The sequence below is a fragment of the Diabrotica undecimpunctata genome, chromosome 6, assembly GCF_040954645.1.
Source record: "Diabrotica undecimpunctata isolate CICGRU chromosome 6, icDiaUnde3, whole genome shotgun sequence".
Taxonomy (NCBI): Eukaryota; Metazoa; Arthropoda; class Insecta; order Coleoptera; family Chrysomelidae; genus Diabrotica; species Diabrotica undecimpunctata.
Genome location: NC_092808.1, coordinates 94,371,038 through 94,391,470, shown reverse-complemented (window position 1 = coordinate 94,391,470; position 20,433 = coordinate 94,371,038). Strand labels below are relative to the sequence as shown.

The 20,433-nt window shown below is 31.9% G+C and overlaps 1 protein-coding gene across 1 annotated transcript in view; it reads right to left on the bottom strand.

Annotated features, from left to right (window-relative positions):
• The window catches only part of LOC140443574 (glycolipid transfer protein), a 49,878-nt gene extending 30,115 nt beyond the window's left edge, over nucleotides 1–19,763 (bottom strand). The window contains exon 1 of the mRNA XM_072534907.1: nucleotides 19,348–19,763. Coding sequence (XP_072391008.1) covers nucleotides 19,348–19,649 — 302 coding nt within the window. The 5' untranslated portion in view covers nucleotides 19,650–19,763. The remainder of the gene's footprint in view (nucleotides 1–19,347) is intronic.
• Between the last annotated feature and the right edge of the window lie 670 nt (nucleotides 19,764–20,433).

Genomic DNA, 20,433 nt, shown 5'->3' with positions numbered 1-20,433 from the left:
AGTGAATTCAGTTTCTCGTACTTCCAACGAAGTAAATAACAAAACAGAATGACGGTATTAGATTTTTGTTTTGATACAGTGCAGCAACAACCGTTGATACGTATTTCGACCTCCTTAAGTCTCTTCAGAACGGTATAGTCACTGCTCTGAACCAAAACAAAAATCTTTCCCGTCCTAGACAATAGTTATTAAAATAACTATATACGGACGTAACTACGCCATCTAAAAACAAAAAGAGAAATCAAACGATTTCTACTTAGCGAAACCGAATTCAAATCTTAACCACTGTGTTTCCTAAAATTTGCGAAACAAACAGCTGGATGAATTACTCGGCAAGGGAATCTAAAATTGCATTCCACAAGCCGTTCATCCTAGTCAAAATTCGTAGTGAATTCAGTTTCTCGTACTTCCAACGAAGTAAATAACAAAACAGAATGACGGCAGTGTTGCTGCACTGTATCAAAACAAAAATCTAATGCCGTCATTCTGCTTTATTTTTTAATTCGGAGCTGTCATTAACATAATTGTCATTATTTATTGATAACACAGAAGTTGACGCATCTTAAAAAATGCCATCCTAGAAAAATATAATATTACTTACCTTATAATAAGCCTCCGCATCTGCAAAAGGAAATATTTTAGGGTGTCACATAGCGAGACAAACAGGTGTTCATTACGATTTATAGCTTTGCGCTTCGCTGTTGCCATAATGCATGAGTTTAAAATTAGTGAATATAACTTTAATACCATATTAATATATCTGCAATTTTTCATGTTTCCAGGTAAGGTATAAAATCAATGAAATTTGGAAAAAAATAATACAATTCTTGAAACTGTTTTTGAGAACTTGGATTCTTAAAAGTTGTCTGATTTCTTAAAAGTCGATCATTATATCTATAAAAGTATTACCGCTAAATTCACCAACAAGGCAACGTCGATAAGGACGGAAGGTTCAAATTCTCTCCAGACTACAATGTTGCCGATATTCGAAAATTACTTAGAGTATAAGTAATATATACAAAGTTCACGGTTGCTTTAATTCATTAGTGAAGAGTCCATGGAAATATTAGTACCTAGTTAATTAATTTATAGATATATTTTTTGAGAATATGTTCATATTATTTTTTAAGAGTGTCGTTCGTTGACTAGCAATTGAATAATAACGAATAGAGAATAGAGCATATTTTTTAAATATAACCTTAGGAATTTTAGGAAATATGTCTGACAACCTTGATTTAAAATGCGGTCTCTTTGATACCAGAATGAGGCATGTTTATGTTGGAAAATTATTAGTGGATGTACTATACAATGAAATTCTATTGTAAAATGTAGAACATTAAATTTAAAAATCGACGTGTTTTAGATTTTTTTAAAAAGGGTTTTCATTTAGGAAATATCGAATTTATTCCATACTTTACGGACACACTGTATAAATCGTGCAATGCTGGTACAATTATTTGCCGTAAAATGTTGCAGTAACGCTCTCCGTTTAAATTCTCGTCATAAATCATGAGAGCGACTATCTTATTATTTTTCACAACACAAAAAACATTGAACGAAAAGAATGCTTGAAATTTACTATCCCACGTGGACTGAGGATTTTCGTCACTCCAGAAGTGACTGTTATGGCGGTTTAACATATATTTTTTTGTAAACTTCGATTCATCACACCAAATATTTTTTGTTGTAAAATCTTGATCTTGGCATTTCATTAAAACCCATTCACGAAATTATACAACTTTTGGAAGAAGACAATTTAGAACTATTATCAAGACTCTTCAACACTATATACAAGACTGGTACAATTCCACAAGATTGGTTAACATCTACGTTTGTGCCTATACCCAAATCAAACTACGCAAAAAAATGTAACGACTTTCGGTTAATAAGTCTCATGCCCTATATTCTGAAGCTATTTCTAAAAATTATCCATAACAGAATTTACAAAAAATGCGAAGAAGATATGGGTCCGGAACAATTTGGCTTTCGTAACGGTATGGGAACTCAAGAAGCTTTGTTCAGTTTCATTGTTCTCATGTAAAAGTGTCGGGATCAACAAAAAGATGTCTACTTGTGCTTTATAGATTATAAAAAGGCTTTTGAAAAAGTCACACACGATCAGCTAATAGAATGCTTGCAAAGAACCTGGATCCAAACGACATTAATACAATACGTGAACTCTACTGGAACCAAAACGCCTCTGTCAGAACTGAAATGGGTGATACTGAAACCATAAATATCCAAAGAGTAGTTATACAAGGTTGTATACTATCACCATTATTATTAAACTTGTACTCAGAGGACATCTTTGCACATGCTCTACATGAAGCACAAGAAGGAATAAAAGTCAATGGAAAAATCGTGAACAATATCGGGTACGCCGATGATACAGTACTGATTGCTGGCAGTGAAGAAGAACTACAAATTCTGTTAACCAAAGTAGTGCGAGAAGGAGAACTATACGGCCTTAAGGTGAATGTAAAAAAAACCAAAACAATGGTAATTTCAAAAAAAACACACACCAGTTATAAACATACTAGTCAACAACAATCTAGTTGAACAAGTGAAAAAGTGTAAGTATCTAGGCTGTTGGATACATGAAACCTTAGACCAAGAACAAGAGGTTAAATGTAGAATAGAACAGGCAAGGAACACCTTCTTAAAGATGCGACAGTTACTCACTACCCGTAATCTTGATTTGTCCCTACGATACCGCATGATAGTACCGTGTACAATTACAATTACACGGCATGGAAGCTTGGACGTTAACAGTCAGCTCGTTACGACGTTTAGACAGCTTTGAGATGTGGGTATTTCATCGTATGCTGAAAATTCCATGGACCGACCGCGTTAGAAATGAAGAAGTTTTAAGGCGTATGAATAGAGAACGTGAACTCACAGAAATTGTCAAGAAGCGTAAAACGTCTTATCTTGGACACATATTTAGACACGACAGGCATTACTTCCTTCAGCTTATTATAGAAGGGAAAATAGAAGGCAGACGCTGCCCGGGTAGACGACAAATGACATGGCTAAGCAACATCAAAGATTGGACAGGATTAGGCTTTCAAAGTTTAATAAGGAAAGCCCAAAATAGGGAAGACTTTGCAGAGGTCATCGCCAACCTTCGCTAAGAAGACGGCACCTAAAGAAGAAGAAGTGTATACGAATAAAGGGTCCAATGATGTTTTTTAAAATTCTGTGAATTGTTTGAGTCGACACCTGTAACATTTGCTCACATTACTGTAAGGATGAATTTGGATTAGCTGCAAAATATCCCAGAATATCTATCTGTAAGTCTTTATTATCGAAATACAAAGATGAGAATCTATACAACCTTAATTGGGTCTGGGTCCCATTGGGGAGACCATCATGGGTCCTGAAAGAAACATCCAAAAGCACACTCGATACATTCGAAAGAAAAGTACTGAGGAGAATATTAGGACCTGTGAGGGAAAACGGAATCTTCAGAAGCAGATACAACAACGAGCTTTATCAACTTTATAAGGAAGCACCACTGTCAGACTTCATTAGAATACAAAGATTGCAATGGGCCGGACATGTGATAAGAATGGGAGAGAATAGGCTACCAAAAAGAGCACTGAATGCTAGAATGCAGGAAAAGAGACCGGTTGGAAAGCCAAGAAAGCGCTGGGAAGACACAGTAAACAGCGATGCACAAGCCCTTTTAGGAGTCCGTGTATGGAGAAGATCAGCCACAGACAAGCAAGGGTGGAGGCAAAAAATAAAGGAGGCCAAGGTTCAATTTGGGCTGCAGTGCCGTAGAAGAAGAAGTCTTTATTATCGACGTGGGTTCTTTTACTTATAACTGACCAAAGGGGTTCAACAAACGTTTTACAGTTTCATAATTTGGTCGAGGCTTCTCAGGATATCTCTCAGCAAAAACACGGCAAATTCTGGATACTATTCTGTTAGACTTACCGTAAATTATAATTAAATTTAAAAAATCATCATTTTGTATATCCTAAAATAGCCATTATTAATTTGTCAAGAAAATTGGAAAATTATTATTATAACTGACACACAATGACATACAACAAGGTTACTATTAAACATTAACAATAACTGATATTTTTGTCAGAATAATCCATAGGCTACTTGATAAATAATTTTTTTGTGATAAAAATGTGTAAAGTTAATTTATTTGAAAACTGCAAGAGATAGGTATAGGAATACTAATACAGATCTATAGTAAAAAACATATTTTTCTAAAATAACGAATTACATACAGGGTGTCCTATTTGAAAAAAAAAAGGAATTAGGTGAAAATTTAGAATGTCGGTTTTATGACCACTTTGACAGCACTCTGTATAATGAAAAAGGCAATTTTACACTGCAAACGATAATGCTGTATCTGGTTAATAAGTTTCTAAGGAATTTCTTAAGGATTTTTTATTCAATTTATATTAGAGGATATTGAACTTTATATATCTACTTGGTAGAATAGTGTAATTTTCATATAAAAACCATTCTAACCCAAAAACCATTATAACCCAAAAACTGTTCACCATAGGTATAGCAAAAAATTTTCAGAATAACGTGAATATTTCTAAAATTAAGAAAATATACAGGGTAACCCATTAAAAAACGAAGTTATAAGCAACTTTCGATATAACCCGAAGTAGCAAATAGATGAAAATATTTTCATTAAATAGGTCACTCTTCAAACCCCCTTTATTCCAATTTTCATGATTCAGTTACTTACCATTAGTTCTCGAGATATTTCTAACTGGCCAGACACAGAGGTAGAACTGTTCACAAAAAAAAAACAAGACAAACATTTGTACTACACTTTTACAATTAGACTGACAATTTTAGAATAAATTAAAATACACATATAACAACAAAAAGTGTATAGTTGAATAGATGAGTTTCTTTGTATTTGTATATATAAAATAAAGTAAAAGATACATGGTAAATTAATTTTGAATTAAATGAATTGCAGAAGACTGCTGTAGATGCTGCTAAACTGATTTGTATCTGCTTTGTAATTTATTACATTTTTTCTGTTGAAAATATAATACATTTCGAGAAACAGCTTGTTCTTTTTAATTTAATTATTAATTTAATTTAATTCAAAATTAATTTACCAAGTACCTGTTACTTTATTTTATATATGCAAATACAAAGAAACTCGTCTATCCCACTATACACTTTGTGTTGTTTTATGTGTATTTTAACTTATTTTAAAATCGTCAGTCTAATTGTAAAAGTGTAGTATAAATGTTTGTCTTGTTTTTTTTTGTGAACAGTTGTACCTCTGTGAGTAAATATTTATGTAATTTTATCTTAATGTTGCTTATCTCTTTGTTTTAATAAATTTGTAGTAGTGCACTTTTGATGAAGCCAAGAATCAATTATCGAAATATTAAGTGACAAAAAAATAGAATTGTTTTAATTCTAGATCGACAGAACCTGAAAAATACCGAAGAAAATTATATATATATATATATATATATATATATATATATATATATATATATATATATATATATATATTATTGTGATATTTAAAGTCTTGGTGCGCCAAGCAATAATTAGCTAATTAATTTTTTTGATTAATTAAAATTATTTAAATGATATGATTATGACTCTATCACAATTTTTAATTCTTTTATCTCAGGGTTAAATTCGTGCTTCAATATCTATGCTATTACATGTGAAAGGTAAGGTCCAGAGAATACCGGAATAATAAAAAACACATATGATCTAACACTATATATTGAAATAAAAATAATGAAATAATTCACACTCAAAAGTTTTCAATAAACAAATCTCATATAAGGATTCTCAAAATTTTGTTCTCCGTACGTGAACAATCAAAATTAATGGTACAAACAATATTAATTGAAAACTTAAAATCCCAAACTATTCTAACTCTCCTAATCAAAATATTTATATCCTTTCTAAATTACGTGTAAAAATTGTGTTATCAATAAAAGAAAAAAACTGCAGAAAACAAAAATATCTCTCTCTGATGATGAGTGGTCCAAATCCTTGTTCCTTGTAGACTGTATTATCTCCTCTCAACCGCTCCCTATGTAATCAGCATTCTTACAACAGATTGTTGCAAGTATATCGTCCTTAATGATCTCCTTCAAAAGCAACAATCATTCAAATTATGATAGCCTTTCTCCTCTCGATAAACTGAATCTCTCGTTGGCCCGAGTGAAAAATGACTCTTAGAATATCTTCTCTTTACGATAAACTGAATCTCTCGTTGGCCTGAACAGTGACTCTTGGAATATAAGTAGGAAAATATGACTTACAATATTTTGCTGCTTCAGCTTCTGTCAGATACACTAACTCCACAAAAACTCACTAACATTCAACACTACTGCTTGCTACTTCTTGGGAACCACCAGAGAACAATCACTGTTCGTCTTACAGACTTGGAAAACCAACTGATTATCTTTTCTCTCTCCTAAATCTAGCTAAACTTTTTCCTACATACTTATCCCACCTTTTTCAATCTCCGCCAATCAAAACTCGTCACAATTCCCCCATTTTTTCATTTCGATAACAAACAAATTTTTACCTATAATTATAAAATTTCCTAAAACTTATTTACAAATAATATTTTCTATAATTCTTAAAAACTAACAAAAACCTCTTTCTAAAATCTCTTCTATTTGTCTCTAATCACTGCATTAATGTATTTTGGAAAACCCCGTTCAATTGTCTTTGGATTTCACTCAAAATTATGCGGGTCACTCAAGTATAACAAAGAAATAATTTATGCAAAGCTTACATTTTGTTTAGTACAGGTAATCCAAGAATTTAATAACTTTCCTTCTTCGAAATGTTTGTTGGATATTATCCTACTTATCTGAATTATTTTAATGTTTTTGAACTTTGAAATATTTTTAAACAAACCAATATTTTTCTCGATTTTACATATCATAACAAATCCCCGCCATTTGATCTGCCGAAAACTCTTTGTTAAATTTTAAAAATGACAAAAGTTTTCTAGGATCAAATTATTTCACTATGTTATTAAAATCTACTTATGATACTGATAAATGTCGTGAATGTTAAAATACCCCGTATATTGCCTGTCTTTATACGGGATTGGATATATTTTCGTTTTACATTTTTCCAAGTATTTTCCCTTAAAAGAAAGTTCATTATTTTTAGCCACTCGGTTTACTTCATTAATAAGATCTCCATGGTTTCCTAAAATCTTCTCTATTTTCTTTCCCCTGTTTTCTCCACAATTTATTTTTCTTTCATCCTCCTTTTGTTCACATGTGTTCACTGTCCATAATACTTCTTCACAAAATTCTGGATTCTCGTCCATCAGTGCCATTTTTTTTTCTGTTTTCTTTTTATCCTCTAATTCCCTTTGGTATTCCGAGCACCATGTTTCTATTCCTTTCATTTCTCTGATGATACTTTCTTTTTCTTCCTGCTTCCATTCTGTTTTATCGTCGGTTGCCAACAATTCTTCTGTACCTTCTATTTCCTGTTTTTCTCTGGTCTCCATCTTATTTTCCTGCTTTCTTTTCGAACTCTTCTTCTTTTTCTTCCTTCTCTTTTTCTCTTCTGTTAGATCTTGTTCTTGTACTTTCGGTTTATCCTCTACAGTCATATCGATTTCTTTGCGTTTTTCCTGTGCATTGATCCTTCCAGAATTTGTTTTCCTATCTGTTTGCTTTTCTTCTCCTGTGTTGTCTGGTTCTGCTCTGATTTCCAGTTTATTTTCCGAAAAATTTATGGTGATATCTTTTTTCCTCAATTCATCAATTCCCGCTATCATATCATGATTTAAATCTTCAATCACCACACATTTCATAATATGGAATTTGTTTCCCACTCTTATCTGTACTCCCAAACCTTCGTTTACTGTCGTCAAATTTTTATTGTTTGCACCCACTAAATCAACCCTAGGAATCTTATACACAAATATGTCCAAATTTAATTCTTTTACTAGTTTTTTATTGATTAGCGATATCTCCGAGCCAGAATCAATCACAATTTTAATCGCTTTATGTTTTATAAATGCATCTAAAAATATTAGATTAGAATTAGACATTTGTCTTTCGTTTCCTATTGCTACATGATTCATCTCCCTTCTATTTTGTTGTTGGAAGCTCTGGTTATTTCTATCGTCCCTTTGTTCGTTAGTATTCCTATTCGGAGGATTTTGTGCATCTCTATTCCTGTTGTGATTTTCATGTGTTCTATGTTGTGTGTCATTCCTGTTATCGTAATTTTGTTGTCTATTGTAATTATTGTAATTTCTCGGCCTATATTCGTTTGTTGATCTGGGATGTCGGTTTCTCTGGTCATAATTTGATGAATACCTTCTTTCCGGTCCATTATATTGGTCATGTTGTCTTCTATTTCTCATTTCTTTTCTTTTCGCTTCTTTTAATTGAAGGAATTGGCACAAACTATCAATATCTTGATAGTTTCTCAAAATCACGTGATCTTCCAACGTTTCCTCAAAATGTCTGCTGATCATTTCTACCAGCTGTTCGGTAGAATATTTGTATTCTAGATATTTTGAATTGTTATATATCTGCAAAGCATATCTTTCTTCAGATATTCCCATTTTTTCGTGATATTTTCCATTCTGTAGCTCTTGGTTGATTTCTCTCTGTTTATTTTTCCCCCAGAAATAGTTGAGAAATTTATTTTCAAAATCTGTCCAATTTTCAAACTCATCTTCCTTGCTTTCATACCATAACGCTGCTCCTTCTTTCAAATGGTTTCTAATTGTTTCTTTGCAATCGTCAAAATATCTAATATGTTGTAATTTGGTTTTCAAATTTTTAACAAACGGTACTGGGTGTGTTTTCCGAATATCCCCGCCAAATTGTATTTTCGACTCGCTTGTTCCATGGATGATAACTTCTTTTCTCTCTACCCCTCTTAGTTCAATTTCTGCCATTTGTTTTTCATTTTGCTTTAATCTTCTTTCTATTTCCTTCCTGTCTTCTTGTAGCGCCATTTCAAATTTTTCTTCTAACTGTTCTAATTCTTTTTTCTGTACAGTCTTAATATCTTTCATTTTAGTTTCTATTTCTTCTCTCTGCATCTCTAGTTTCCTCTCTGTTTCTTCTCTGACTTTTTCTAAACAGACTTTTACCTCATTTTCATATTTGTCAAAACGCTTTTCCATTTTTCTATCATTTTCTTCTAATTTTTGTTCTATTGCTAGCCTTGTTTCCCGTTGGTTTTCTTCCATTGTCTGTTTTGTTTCTTGTTGATTTCTATCAATTTTCTTTGATGTTTCAATTTGGTTTTTCTCTATTGTTTGTGTCTGTATTTGCATCATTGCTAATAATTTTTCCAGCATCCCTGTTTCTTTTCTTTCCTACATTATTGTAGCATTTCCTTCATTATCCGATCCTTCATCAATAATTGTTTCCTCTTCTCTGTTATCCTCCTTCCTTTCTTGCATTTTGCTTTGACTCCTTGTGGTCGACATGTTGTTTCTTTTCGTTACTGTTTTTGTCCCCGCCAAATGTGAAATTTTACAACACTCTATATGTTTCAGAACACGACAATATTTCTCCCCAAATGTATTAAATTTTCACGACAAATATCAAATATGCAATCAGTAAAATTCAAATAATTCAAAATAAATATCAAATGTACGATTGGTAAAGAAAATAAAATCAAATAATTCAATAGCAGTAAATATCCACTAACTACGATCAATCAATAAATCAAATTTATATTCCCTGGAAAAATTGTCAAAATACTTTCAAATTCAAATTCCCTCAATGTTATATGTTTTTATCTCTGGATCACCTGTACTTATTCCAGATCTCTTTCCCTTCCTTCAAATGTAAAGCTGCGATATTTTCAAGCCCCACGTTTTGGAAGCCAGTTATTGTGATATTTAAAGTCTTGGTGCGCCAAGCAATAATTAGCTAATTAATTTTTTTGATTAATTAAAATTATTTAAATGATATGATTATGACTCTATCACAATTTTTAATTCTTTTATCTCAGGGTTAAATTCGTGCTTCAATATCTATGCTATTACATGTGAAAGGTAAGGTCCAGAGAATACCGGAATAATAAAAAACACATATGATCTAACACTATATATTGAAATAAAAATAATGAAATAATTCACACTCAAAAGTTTTCAATAAACAAATCTCATATAAGGATTCTCAAAATTTTGTTCTCCGTACGTGAACAATCAAAATTAATGGTACAAACAATATTAATTGAAAACTTAAAATCCCAAACTATTCTAACTCTCCTAATCAAAATATTTATATCCTTTCTAAATTACGTGTAAAAATTGTGTTATCAATAAAAGAAAAAAACTGCAGAAAACAAAAATATCTCTCTCTGATGATGAGTGGTCCAAATCCTTGTTCCTTGTAGACTGTATTATCTCCTCTCAACCGCTCCCTATGTAATCAGCATTCTTACAACAGATTGTTGCAAGTATATCGTCCTTAATGATCTCCTTCAAAAGCAACAATCATTCAAATTATGATAGCCTTTCTCCTCTCGATAAACTGAATCTCTCGTTGGCCCGAGTGAAAAATGACTCTTAGAATATCTTCTCTTTACGATAAACTGAATCTCTCGTTGGCCTGAACAGTGACTCTTGGAATATAAGTAGGAAAATATGACTTACAATATTTTGCTGCTTCAGCTTCTGTCAGATACACTAACTCCACAAAAACTCACTAACATTCAACACTACTGCTTGCTACTTCTTGGGAACCACCAGAGAACAATCACTGTTCGTCTTACAGACTTGGAAAACCAACTGATTATCTTTTCTCTCTCCTAAATCTAGCTAAACTTTTTCCTACATACTTATCCCACCTTTTTCAATCTCCGCCAATCAAAACTCGTCACAATTCCCCCATTTTTTCATTTCGATAACAAACAAATTTTTACCTATAATTATAAAATTTCCTAAAACTTATTTACAAATAATATTTTCTATAATTCTTAAAAACTAACAAAAACCTCTTTCTAAAATCTCTTCTATTTGTCTCTAATCACTGCATTAATGTATTTTGGAAAACCCCGTTCAATTGTCTTTGGATTTCACTCAAAATTATGCGGGTCACTCAAGTATAACAAAGAAATAATTTATGCAAAGCTTACATTTTGTTTAGTACAGGTAATCCAAGAATTTAATAACTTTCCTTCTTCGAAATGTTTGTTGGATATTATCCTACTTATCTGAATTATTTTAATGTTTTTGAACTTTGAAATATTTTTAAACAAACCAATATTTTTCTCGATTTTACATATCATAACAATATATATATATATATATATATATATATATATATATATATATATATATATATATATATATATATATATATATATATACATATATATATATATATATAATATGTATATTTATATATATATATATATATATATATATATATATAATATGTATATATATACATATATTAATATATCGTTTAATAAATTATTTATGTGGTATTAAAAGCCTAACAGATTATAAACCATTAAATCTTTCAAGGAATTATGTTTAGTACAAATTAATAAAATTTAGATCAGATATCTACAAGAAAGTTATTATAAAAAATAAACAGAGATGAAATATTTATAGGGAATGCTAATGATAAGATAATTTCTTATGGTATTATCTAAGTATCTAGCTTAAACAACATCCAAGGTAAACTTCAAATAGAGAACAGAAAATACTTTAAAATAAAATAAATAATAGGTATCTTGAATATTTCGTGATATCTAAATGATAAGTTGTTAGAATGGCAGTAAATAAAATTAAGATATCTATGATGGTAACCAACGCAACTTTCTGAAAGGACATGGTGCATGAAGAAGAAAGTTGTTGTTTGTTCTGAAAGCTGGAGTTCCTTTCTTTTTTATGTGTTTGGCTATTTTTGTTGATATTTTGGCTGTATAGGTAATCGAGCAGAAGGTACTGGGCTTTTGTTCTTGTGGGGGGAGGGGGGAGACTATACCCATTGTTTACTGCTATTTGCTTAACGTTATTTGATGGGATGATGAATTGTGTATGGTGGTATCAGTATGGGTAAGTTTATAAAATACAGAGAACACATGTCTGTTTTCAAGTCTGATAATTTTTAAATCTTTTAAATAGGGGGTGTTTTCAAAACACCCCGTATTCAAACAGTTTTTATAATGGTAGAAATACGTGGAAGATATACTGGTATGCTTTACAGGAACTAATAGGCAACTTGACCAATTTTTATCCTACATTAATTCACTCCATGGTTATATTTTTACAATAGAATTTACAATAGAAAAAGTTGAGTTCTCCGTATTTCATAAACCTACCCATACTGAGACCACTATACACAATTCATCATCCCGTTCTATACGGCATAAATTGGCAGCCTACCATAGCATGTTAGATATATTAACAGAAATTCCAACGTCAAAAAATAACTTCACTTACATCATCACTTACAACATCATTAAGCCAATAGCTCTAAACAATGGTAACAACGAACAAACAATAAACAAAATTTTAAATCAAAAACTACACAAGACAGCCCTAAAATTAGTATTCCCACCACCTCAGAAAAAACCCAGTAGCTTCTGCTCGATTACATATACAGGCAAATATATCATCAAAAATAGCCAAACGCATAAAAAAGAAAGGAAAAACGTCAGCTTTCAGAACAAACAACAACTTAAGCAAATATATTAAGAACAACACGATCCAAAAGAAAAAGCACTTAAACAGTGATTTATACAAACTTACATGAGGTGACCGCCCAAAAACAAATCTGCCAAACTGGTAGAACATTTAACAAACGTATAGCACAACACAAAAGGGCTTTCAATAATAGAAAAACAGATTCTATGTCCGCAATTTACTTTCTAGATTATAATAATTCTTTTAATGATAAATTTCAAATTCTCAATATTCAAAATTAAGACTTTAAGCTATTTTTATCAGAATCTATAGAAAATAATAAGTTAAAAAATACATATATAATACTTATTCAGTTAACAACTATAAAGTGTAGACGCATAGTAAAAATACATCAATTAAGAAAGGCACTCTGCTGAAACAGCTGAAGTGATAATAAATTAGGATAAATTTTGTGGAAGTGTTGAAAACAAAAGTTTTCAGTGTTTTATTGTTAAATAAAATGAACTTCCATCAAGGAACGGTCGAATCCATCGCTTATGAAAAAATGGATATTGGATGTGATAATACCTATAATGAATTTTTGAGATTCTATTTTATATTGCGTTTTCCCAAAATGACTAACAGAGTTTCAAATACAGTAGAGCGTCGATTATCTGGACTATTTGTATTTAATTTAAATATTTATCTTGGAGTTACCTTAAAAAGTAAATAGGACTGTGACGAAGAAGTGAAGATACGAGTAGCAATAGCTGGAAATACTTTTGCCAAATTCAGCGCGAAACTCCTTTAGATCCCCGTATTCGCGTCCTAAAATGCTAAATATGGCCATTAATAATGTAGGGTAGCGAAAGCTGGTCACTTAAAGTAAGATCGCTAAACCCTATTGAAGCGAATTCGAAATGTGGTGTCTCAGAAAGTTGCTTAGAATTACATGAGTCATTTTCAATTTCAAGCCATATTACAAATAAAGAGATCTTAAGAAGAACTAATACGCAAAGAGAACATCGTTAAACAGCGAAAGGTCTCATATCTAGGCCATATTTTAAGAGGCAACAAATGTAATCATTTAAAAATCATTTTAATCATAATCCAACCAGCATGAACGCCTACAAGTTGTATAGTGTAATATACTAGAAGAAGTAGAATTGGGTTTTCTATCTGACTATAAGATTTCGGATAAAAATAATTTCGGATAATAATAAATCAACTCGTAATTTAATGAATGCTATATTGACCGTACCGTTCGCGTCATAAAAAACTGGTACAACTCTTATAACCAAAAACCGTGTTTTTTAAGTTGTGTACGTTGGTCTTGTCACATGTGTCATTCTAATTTCTAGGGCACTGTTGCCAGTTCAACGAAAATATTATATAAAACCAGCTAAAAGCAGGGCTGTGCGACAGACCGCCAGTTTTGAGTATACTAAAAACTAAAACATTATCGAACATTCTCTATCAGTCAGTCACATTTATGTAAACATGCATCCTAAAAAATTCTCCTATTACTATTGTAGTTTTCCATAATCTCAATTAAGTACCCACACATTGATTTGTGTTTTATTATAATTTATGAAAATATTTCAATTCAAAAATAATGATAGATAATCAATCTAGACATAACTTTAAATTATTATAATAAAACACTACAGTGAGATATTGGATTGTAACTGTTACGTTTTGAAAAGCGTTTTTTCGTCCCGGATATTTTATAGTTTATAATACGCAGGATAAAGTATAATGTTAGTTTTTTACCTTTATTGTTCTTGTAATAAATAATAATTTATTTTGGTAGTGTGCCTGTTACTAAACTTATTGACACAAAATACAACTCGTGTTCGGTAGGTAATTGAAGTATAAAATTACAGTATATGCATTCCAATTTTCCCTGTGCCAATACCCTAGGTTTAAAGATCCTTCAAACATTTTGGATATTAGCTCAACCCTATCTCTGGTTATTAAATTTATTAGATACGGTTTTTTGTTGTTGATAAATAAATAAAAATAAAAAAAAATTAATAAATGATAAAAATAATACCTATCTAAAAACTTTGTACATTTTTGAAAGTTATTTTTTATATATTTAGATTTTGTGCAATCTCGTTATCTGTGATGGCAACAACGAACTGATTCACGGACCATTGTGTCCAGTTTGAACACAGGTTTACATTGGGAAAAAAAAGTGTACCAGTTTTATATGACGGGAAGTGTACATATTTTACAATGAAAAATGGTTTTTAATTTTTTTTTGTTTTAATTCAAAGTAGCATTTTTAGTAGCTACATCACGAACTCTTTATAGTAGTAAAAGCTATTTCGTAACTATTCTCTTGCTTTTCAAGACCTGCCATTGTAGTATTCAGAACTGAACAAGTTTTTTTATAACATGAACGGTTTTTTATTATTTGTGCTATTTTCTGCGTAATCTTCGTTACTGTCACATAATTTATCTTATTTAATGGTGCAACAATTCCATTATCGTTAAATATTTGAAAGACTGGATCGTTATTCATTGACCACCATTCTTTTGTGTCCTCAACATTACATTCACAAAAAAAAAACATATTTTTTTATTTAACTTCATTGAGTACATCATTCTGCCCACATGGGCAATAAAAATTTATTTTGTTAAATATACTGATATGTAACGAGTTACTCTAATGAGTAACCTCCTTAAAACTAATCTAAAATTAAGATTTTATTAACGCAGATTTAATTTTCTCGATAGTACATTAGGATTCATAAGTAAAAACATTGTGTGACTTCTTTCACGGATTCTAGGGGGATGTTGTGCTGAATCACCTCTTTGGGGACACAATAACAACAGTGCTTGAGATGGAGTTTCTTGGCAAATTTCACAACACTGTCTTTATCATTACCAGCTAAAGACAAACGACAAAGTATTTACTTTTTGTAAATCCTGTACAGGGCTCTCTCTCTTTCTCTCTCTCTCTCTCTTTCTCTCTCTCTCTCTCTCTCTCTCTCTCTCTCTCTCTCTCTCTCTATACTGAGTAGGGCTCCGCCAAGACAGACTGGTTGGAGAAGTTTTATCAACTGAGAACATGATACAGGACCAGCAGTTAGTTCATCAACTCTAGATTTATTTTACACACTACAGACATGTCATCATAAAGTTAGATATGTACTGCAACTACCGCGCTGCCCACCCCGACAACTGGTGAACTTTGCTTGTGACACGCTATTGGTGTCTAATTGGACACTGTTTCAAAATAAAATTGGTCATATCCAGTAAAATACTTGGTATACGGTAGAATAATCTTATACTGAGAGAATTCTCAAGAGCTGTTATATAGAAATCCTTAGTACTATACAGGGAATTATATTTAAAATAGGAAAGTTTTCAGCTTTCTGCAGCAGCCAACGGAGTGAACTAGAGATTATTCTCCTAGTGAAATAGAAATGTTTAAATTTCCACCACAACTGAATATTTCTACACCCTACCCTTCTGCAGTTTTAGACCGGTCTGTGTATGATGTGTAACCATACAGTCTGTGTTGGATGTTTCCTGTACCCATAAATCTCATGAAAAAATGTTCACTTAAGTAATTTATGCCTATATCTGGGTACCATATGGTCAGAAATCATCATCCATTTGTTATCACTAATTTCATTTATGTGCAAAGTTGTTGTTCTACTTTCCTATTGGAATTCCGCCCTATCTCTAGACAATTATTGTCTTCCAACTTAACAGTGCCTAAAAAATATTTCAAGTCTGCTTGATATGCTTACTGGTTTGTTTTACAAGGGTTACAGTAAGTTTCCTAGATAGACTCATTACCTGTTATTTCAAAACAGATGTGTCGATGGTCTGAATTGGAAACATGCCATTTCTTAAGAGTTCTAGCCATGTGTGTCATGGCTACTGTTCAGCACAAGAATATGCTGAAAAAAAAGAAGGAAAAACCAAGCATACCTAAAATTCTAACAAAGAGTGGCAATAAAACAATCACAAGAAGAATATAAAATGATAGGAAAGAAGAGAAGAAGTTACACAGAAGAAAGAAAAAAAAACAAAAACAGAAATGCAAGAACCAGAACTATTAACAACAGACCAGAGACAAGAAAAAAATACCAGAAACTAAATAAAACATAAACAGTTTATAACTAGACTAAGTATATGTAGAAGTAAATATGGAACAATAATAAATGACCAAAAAGATATCCTCAAGAGATGGAAAGACAATTTTACATTAACAAAATGATAGAAATTCCTTCTCAAGACATCAACAATCACAGATAAGAAGAAGCCCCACTATTTCGAAGATTAACTGAGGACCCTAGAAGGAAAGGGGTATAAGTGACAAAAAGTAAATTTTGAGTAAACGCCGTTCAAAGTTGCGCTTCACTGTAATTGCCATGATTATTTAATGCTAGTTTTTCTTCTCCGATTTAGTAACTGTAGACATTATTATTATTATTTGTAACAAAAACTCATAATTTGATTGACTTTACTCATTTTGGAGCTATTTTTAGCTTGCTAAGTAGCACTTGTACCTCTTTACTTCTAAGAAATGCAACATAAAGGTAAAAATGTAAATAAATCATAAAGTTTTTATACAAATTTATTCTTCATCATAACACTAATACATAGTCGTAATATCAGTGTCAATATCAGTGTCGTAATTTTGATCCAAATCGTCATTTTCGACTTCTGCTTCTTCTGAGTTTGCTAGTTGTCCAGCTTGTTGACTATCATGTCTCAGATTTGTGAAGAACTCATGGTAAATTGTAGGTACGTAGTTGAGTAATTGTTGAAGATTTGAATATTTAGCTTGCTTAATAAGAGGCCTTAGTCAATCGGTACTGGCAAGAGATCTGGCAGGACAGAATTTTTGCCAGCTCAATATGGGTATCATAGATAGCTCACTAAACTCTTTACCTCCAGCTGTTTTTTTGTAAAACTGGGTGAAAGGTTTATCCTGCTGAAAATGTAACCATTGCATACTCTGTATTCCGTTTACGCTCTTCTTGAAGTATGGCGCAAGTGTTTGACAGTCCAAAAAATTGTCATTTTTCATCTGTGCTGTAAAGAACTTTCAACTTGTAGAAAGTAACAAGCTCCATCCAATGTACATACAGGTCCTTTTTGGTTCTTTTCTTTTTTAACTTTGACAAACCAAAGTTTTGGTTACACTCATTATAAGGAATAGCCACTTATAAACAAGCGATGATCTACTGTTTGAATATTAGTATTTCTTACAATGTAGAGCCAAAATTTGACTGTCAGATGACTCTTGTTTTAACCTCCACAATTGTCACTAAATGCAAAACCGATGCAGCACCAAGTGGTGTCTACATTGTTAACTCCTCTAGTCTTGATTAGTTTGGAGTTGGGGATTATTGAGCTGGGTCCGCTTGAGTTAAAGAGGTAGGGCACGTCTCACTTTTAACGTTTTGACTCTGGGCCTGAACTAAGGGACGGGATATCACTCAGGGTACTGAACACGACGTCAGATATTTTAAATGTCTTGGATGTGCTCAATATGTTGGAAATGGCATTCAGAAAGTCGAAGTTGAAACCAGTTCAGCGGGTCCTACTCCATTAGAGAAAGCTATATTTTTAGCTTTTGGGCGGCGTATGCCGAGGGGCGGTAACCTAATAGGTTTTGGTTTACCCTATTATTTACCTCAATGTTTAAACTTGACACGTAGGCTCCAGGATTGGCGTCTGAAGCAGCATTTCGTACTGCATCAGCTAACACATCTACATAGGGAATTTCCTCATAGAGGTTGTGCAAATGGCATCGACGTTTTCGCCTGGAAGGGCGAGGGTGCCATACCTGCCTGACCTTCGTGCCTCATAAAGAAATGGGTCGTTTCAGTCAAAGATGATCACAAATTTGCTAGCATCCTTTAGGTCATGACACTTATCTTTTGCTGTTGTATGATGTTTGCTGATGTATACCAACATAAACTTAAGGGGTACAATAGTAAACAAGATTGTACAAATCATGACATATATATATTTTTTAAGCTGTTTGTTGTTACAACCAATTGTAGGTTGTAGTGCAACCAACTGACTTATTGTATGTCTTTCATTCATGTAACCTTCTGGCTCAGGTTTTTTAGTGTTAATGACTACATAAGTAGCTGTGGCAGACAGCTTTTGCACTTTCTAAAGCACAGTGGTGGCTCAGTGGTGATTAAATGTCCCACTGTCGCCATGTTTACAGATTTTTAGCAGCTATTCCTTTTTAATGTGCATCCGATATATTTTAAACATATAAACATAAACATAAGAAAATGATTACTTAAAAAGGAAATATATATTACGTAAATGGATTAGAGGGCATGATTTCAATAAAGTACATCATTAAAATATCAGAGGGAATAATGAATAGATATAAGTACAGAATAGATATAAAAACTCATATGCTGTGGACAACAATGGTTGTGACAGGAGAAGAATAACATGACATTAATGATGAAATTAAGTCAAATATATGAAATATATGTTTAAAACCTAAAAATTAAATGGAGAATAAGTAAGCCAATAAATAAAAAAAGTATATCTTTTAGATATTTTCACAAGAATATAATTAATTGGTTTTAAGTTTTTAGTTTTAAATTTTTCAAATATATAATAAATCAACTGAATGGAAATTATCTAGCTTGAATTATAAATCATAGTTATCATCTATCATTTTTGAAGTATATATATGAAAATAATAATTTTATGAAAGTAATATTTACCTTTTTAACCACATAAGAGCCTCTGTTGCTAAACCAACTTCAGATCTTTCTCTGAGGATCATGTCTTCCACATACATATTAGAAGTCACATCTTTCTCATGTTCTCTTTTCAGTTTCTGAATATTTCCTTGCATATCAAGTACAACTGGAGCAAATGCTTTTCCAAACCTCTCAATAATTGATACGGCATCCGAACAAGCTTCCAAAAACTCTTTTGTCTTTATTTTATCACTGGAATTTTGGTACACACAAAGAACTGTAAATACCGTGGAATCATTGCTGCCCGAAATATCCTCACTCATGTTTATTTAATATACGAATTTTGTCATGTTTAGCAGCTTTTATACTTCAATCTTGTTTATATTTACGTCCACAGCTGATTTGTAAACGTCAGTCAGTTGTTAATCTATGAATGAATAGAATCACAGAACATAAAATTAAGGAAATTCAAATTTTATTAATTTCATCCTTGGGGTATAAAACCAATAGAACACATATAAAATGTCCATATGGCTAAATATCGTTGCCACATCTGATGTGTACAATATACGGTCCGGAGAACTTAGAGTACAAGTCTTATAGACTTTATATTTCGGAAAGCTGCTGTAGTTTGTCACGTAATCAACTGGAGTAACATTTTACTCGTTTTCTGGGTAAAGAAAGCTGGGGAGAATCCTGTGATCATATTTGGAAGAGTTAAGAGCTAGAACTAATTCAGAACGTTACTGGTTAAACTAGCGTTGTTGTTTTATATTATTAGAACTCGGTGTAGACAAAATTGCCCTAATTTTAACTGGGTCGATATTTATTGTCTTTCTTTTTAACTGAAATTATTGGTAGGCTCCACGGACTACTAAATAGTTCTACAACATCTTTTTGGGGCGTTTTGTCTAGTTTAATGTTTACTATGTTCTTCGTTACTGAGATCAAAGGTCTATGTCTTTGTTTTGGATCTGATTTTATTTATTACTCGTTTAACAATGCTAAATTTTCTTACTTTCTTTTTGAGAAAACCACCCAGTTTTTTTATAATTGACCTACTTCTTAAAGGCCCCCCAATTGCATGTATGCGAAATTTGATAATTA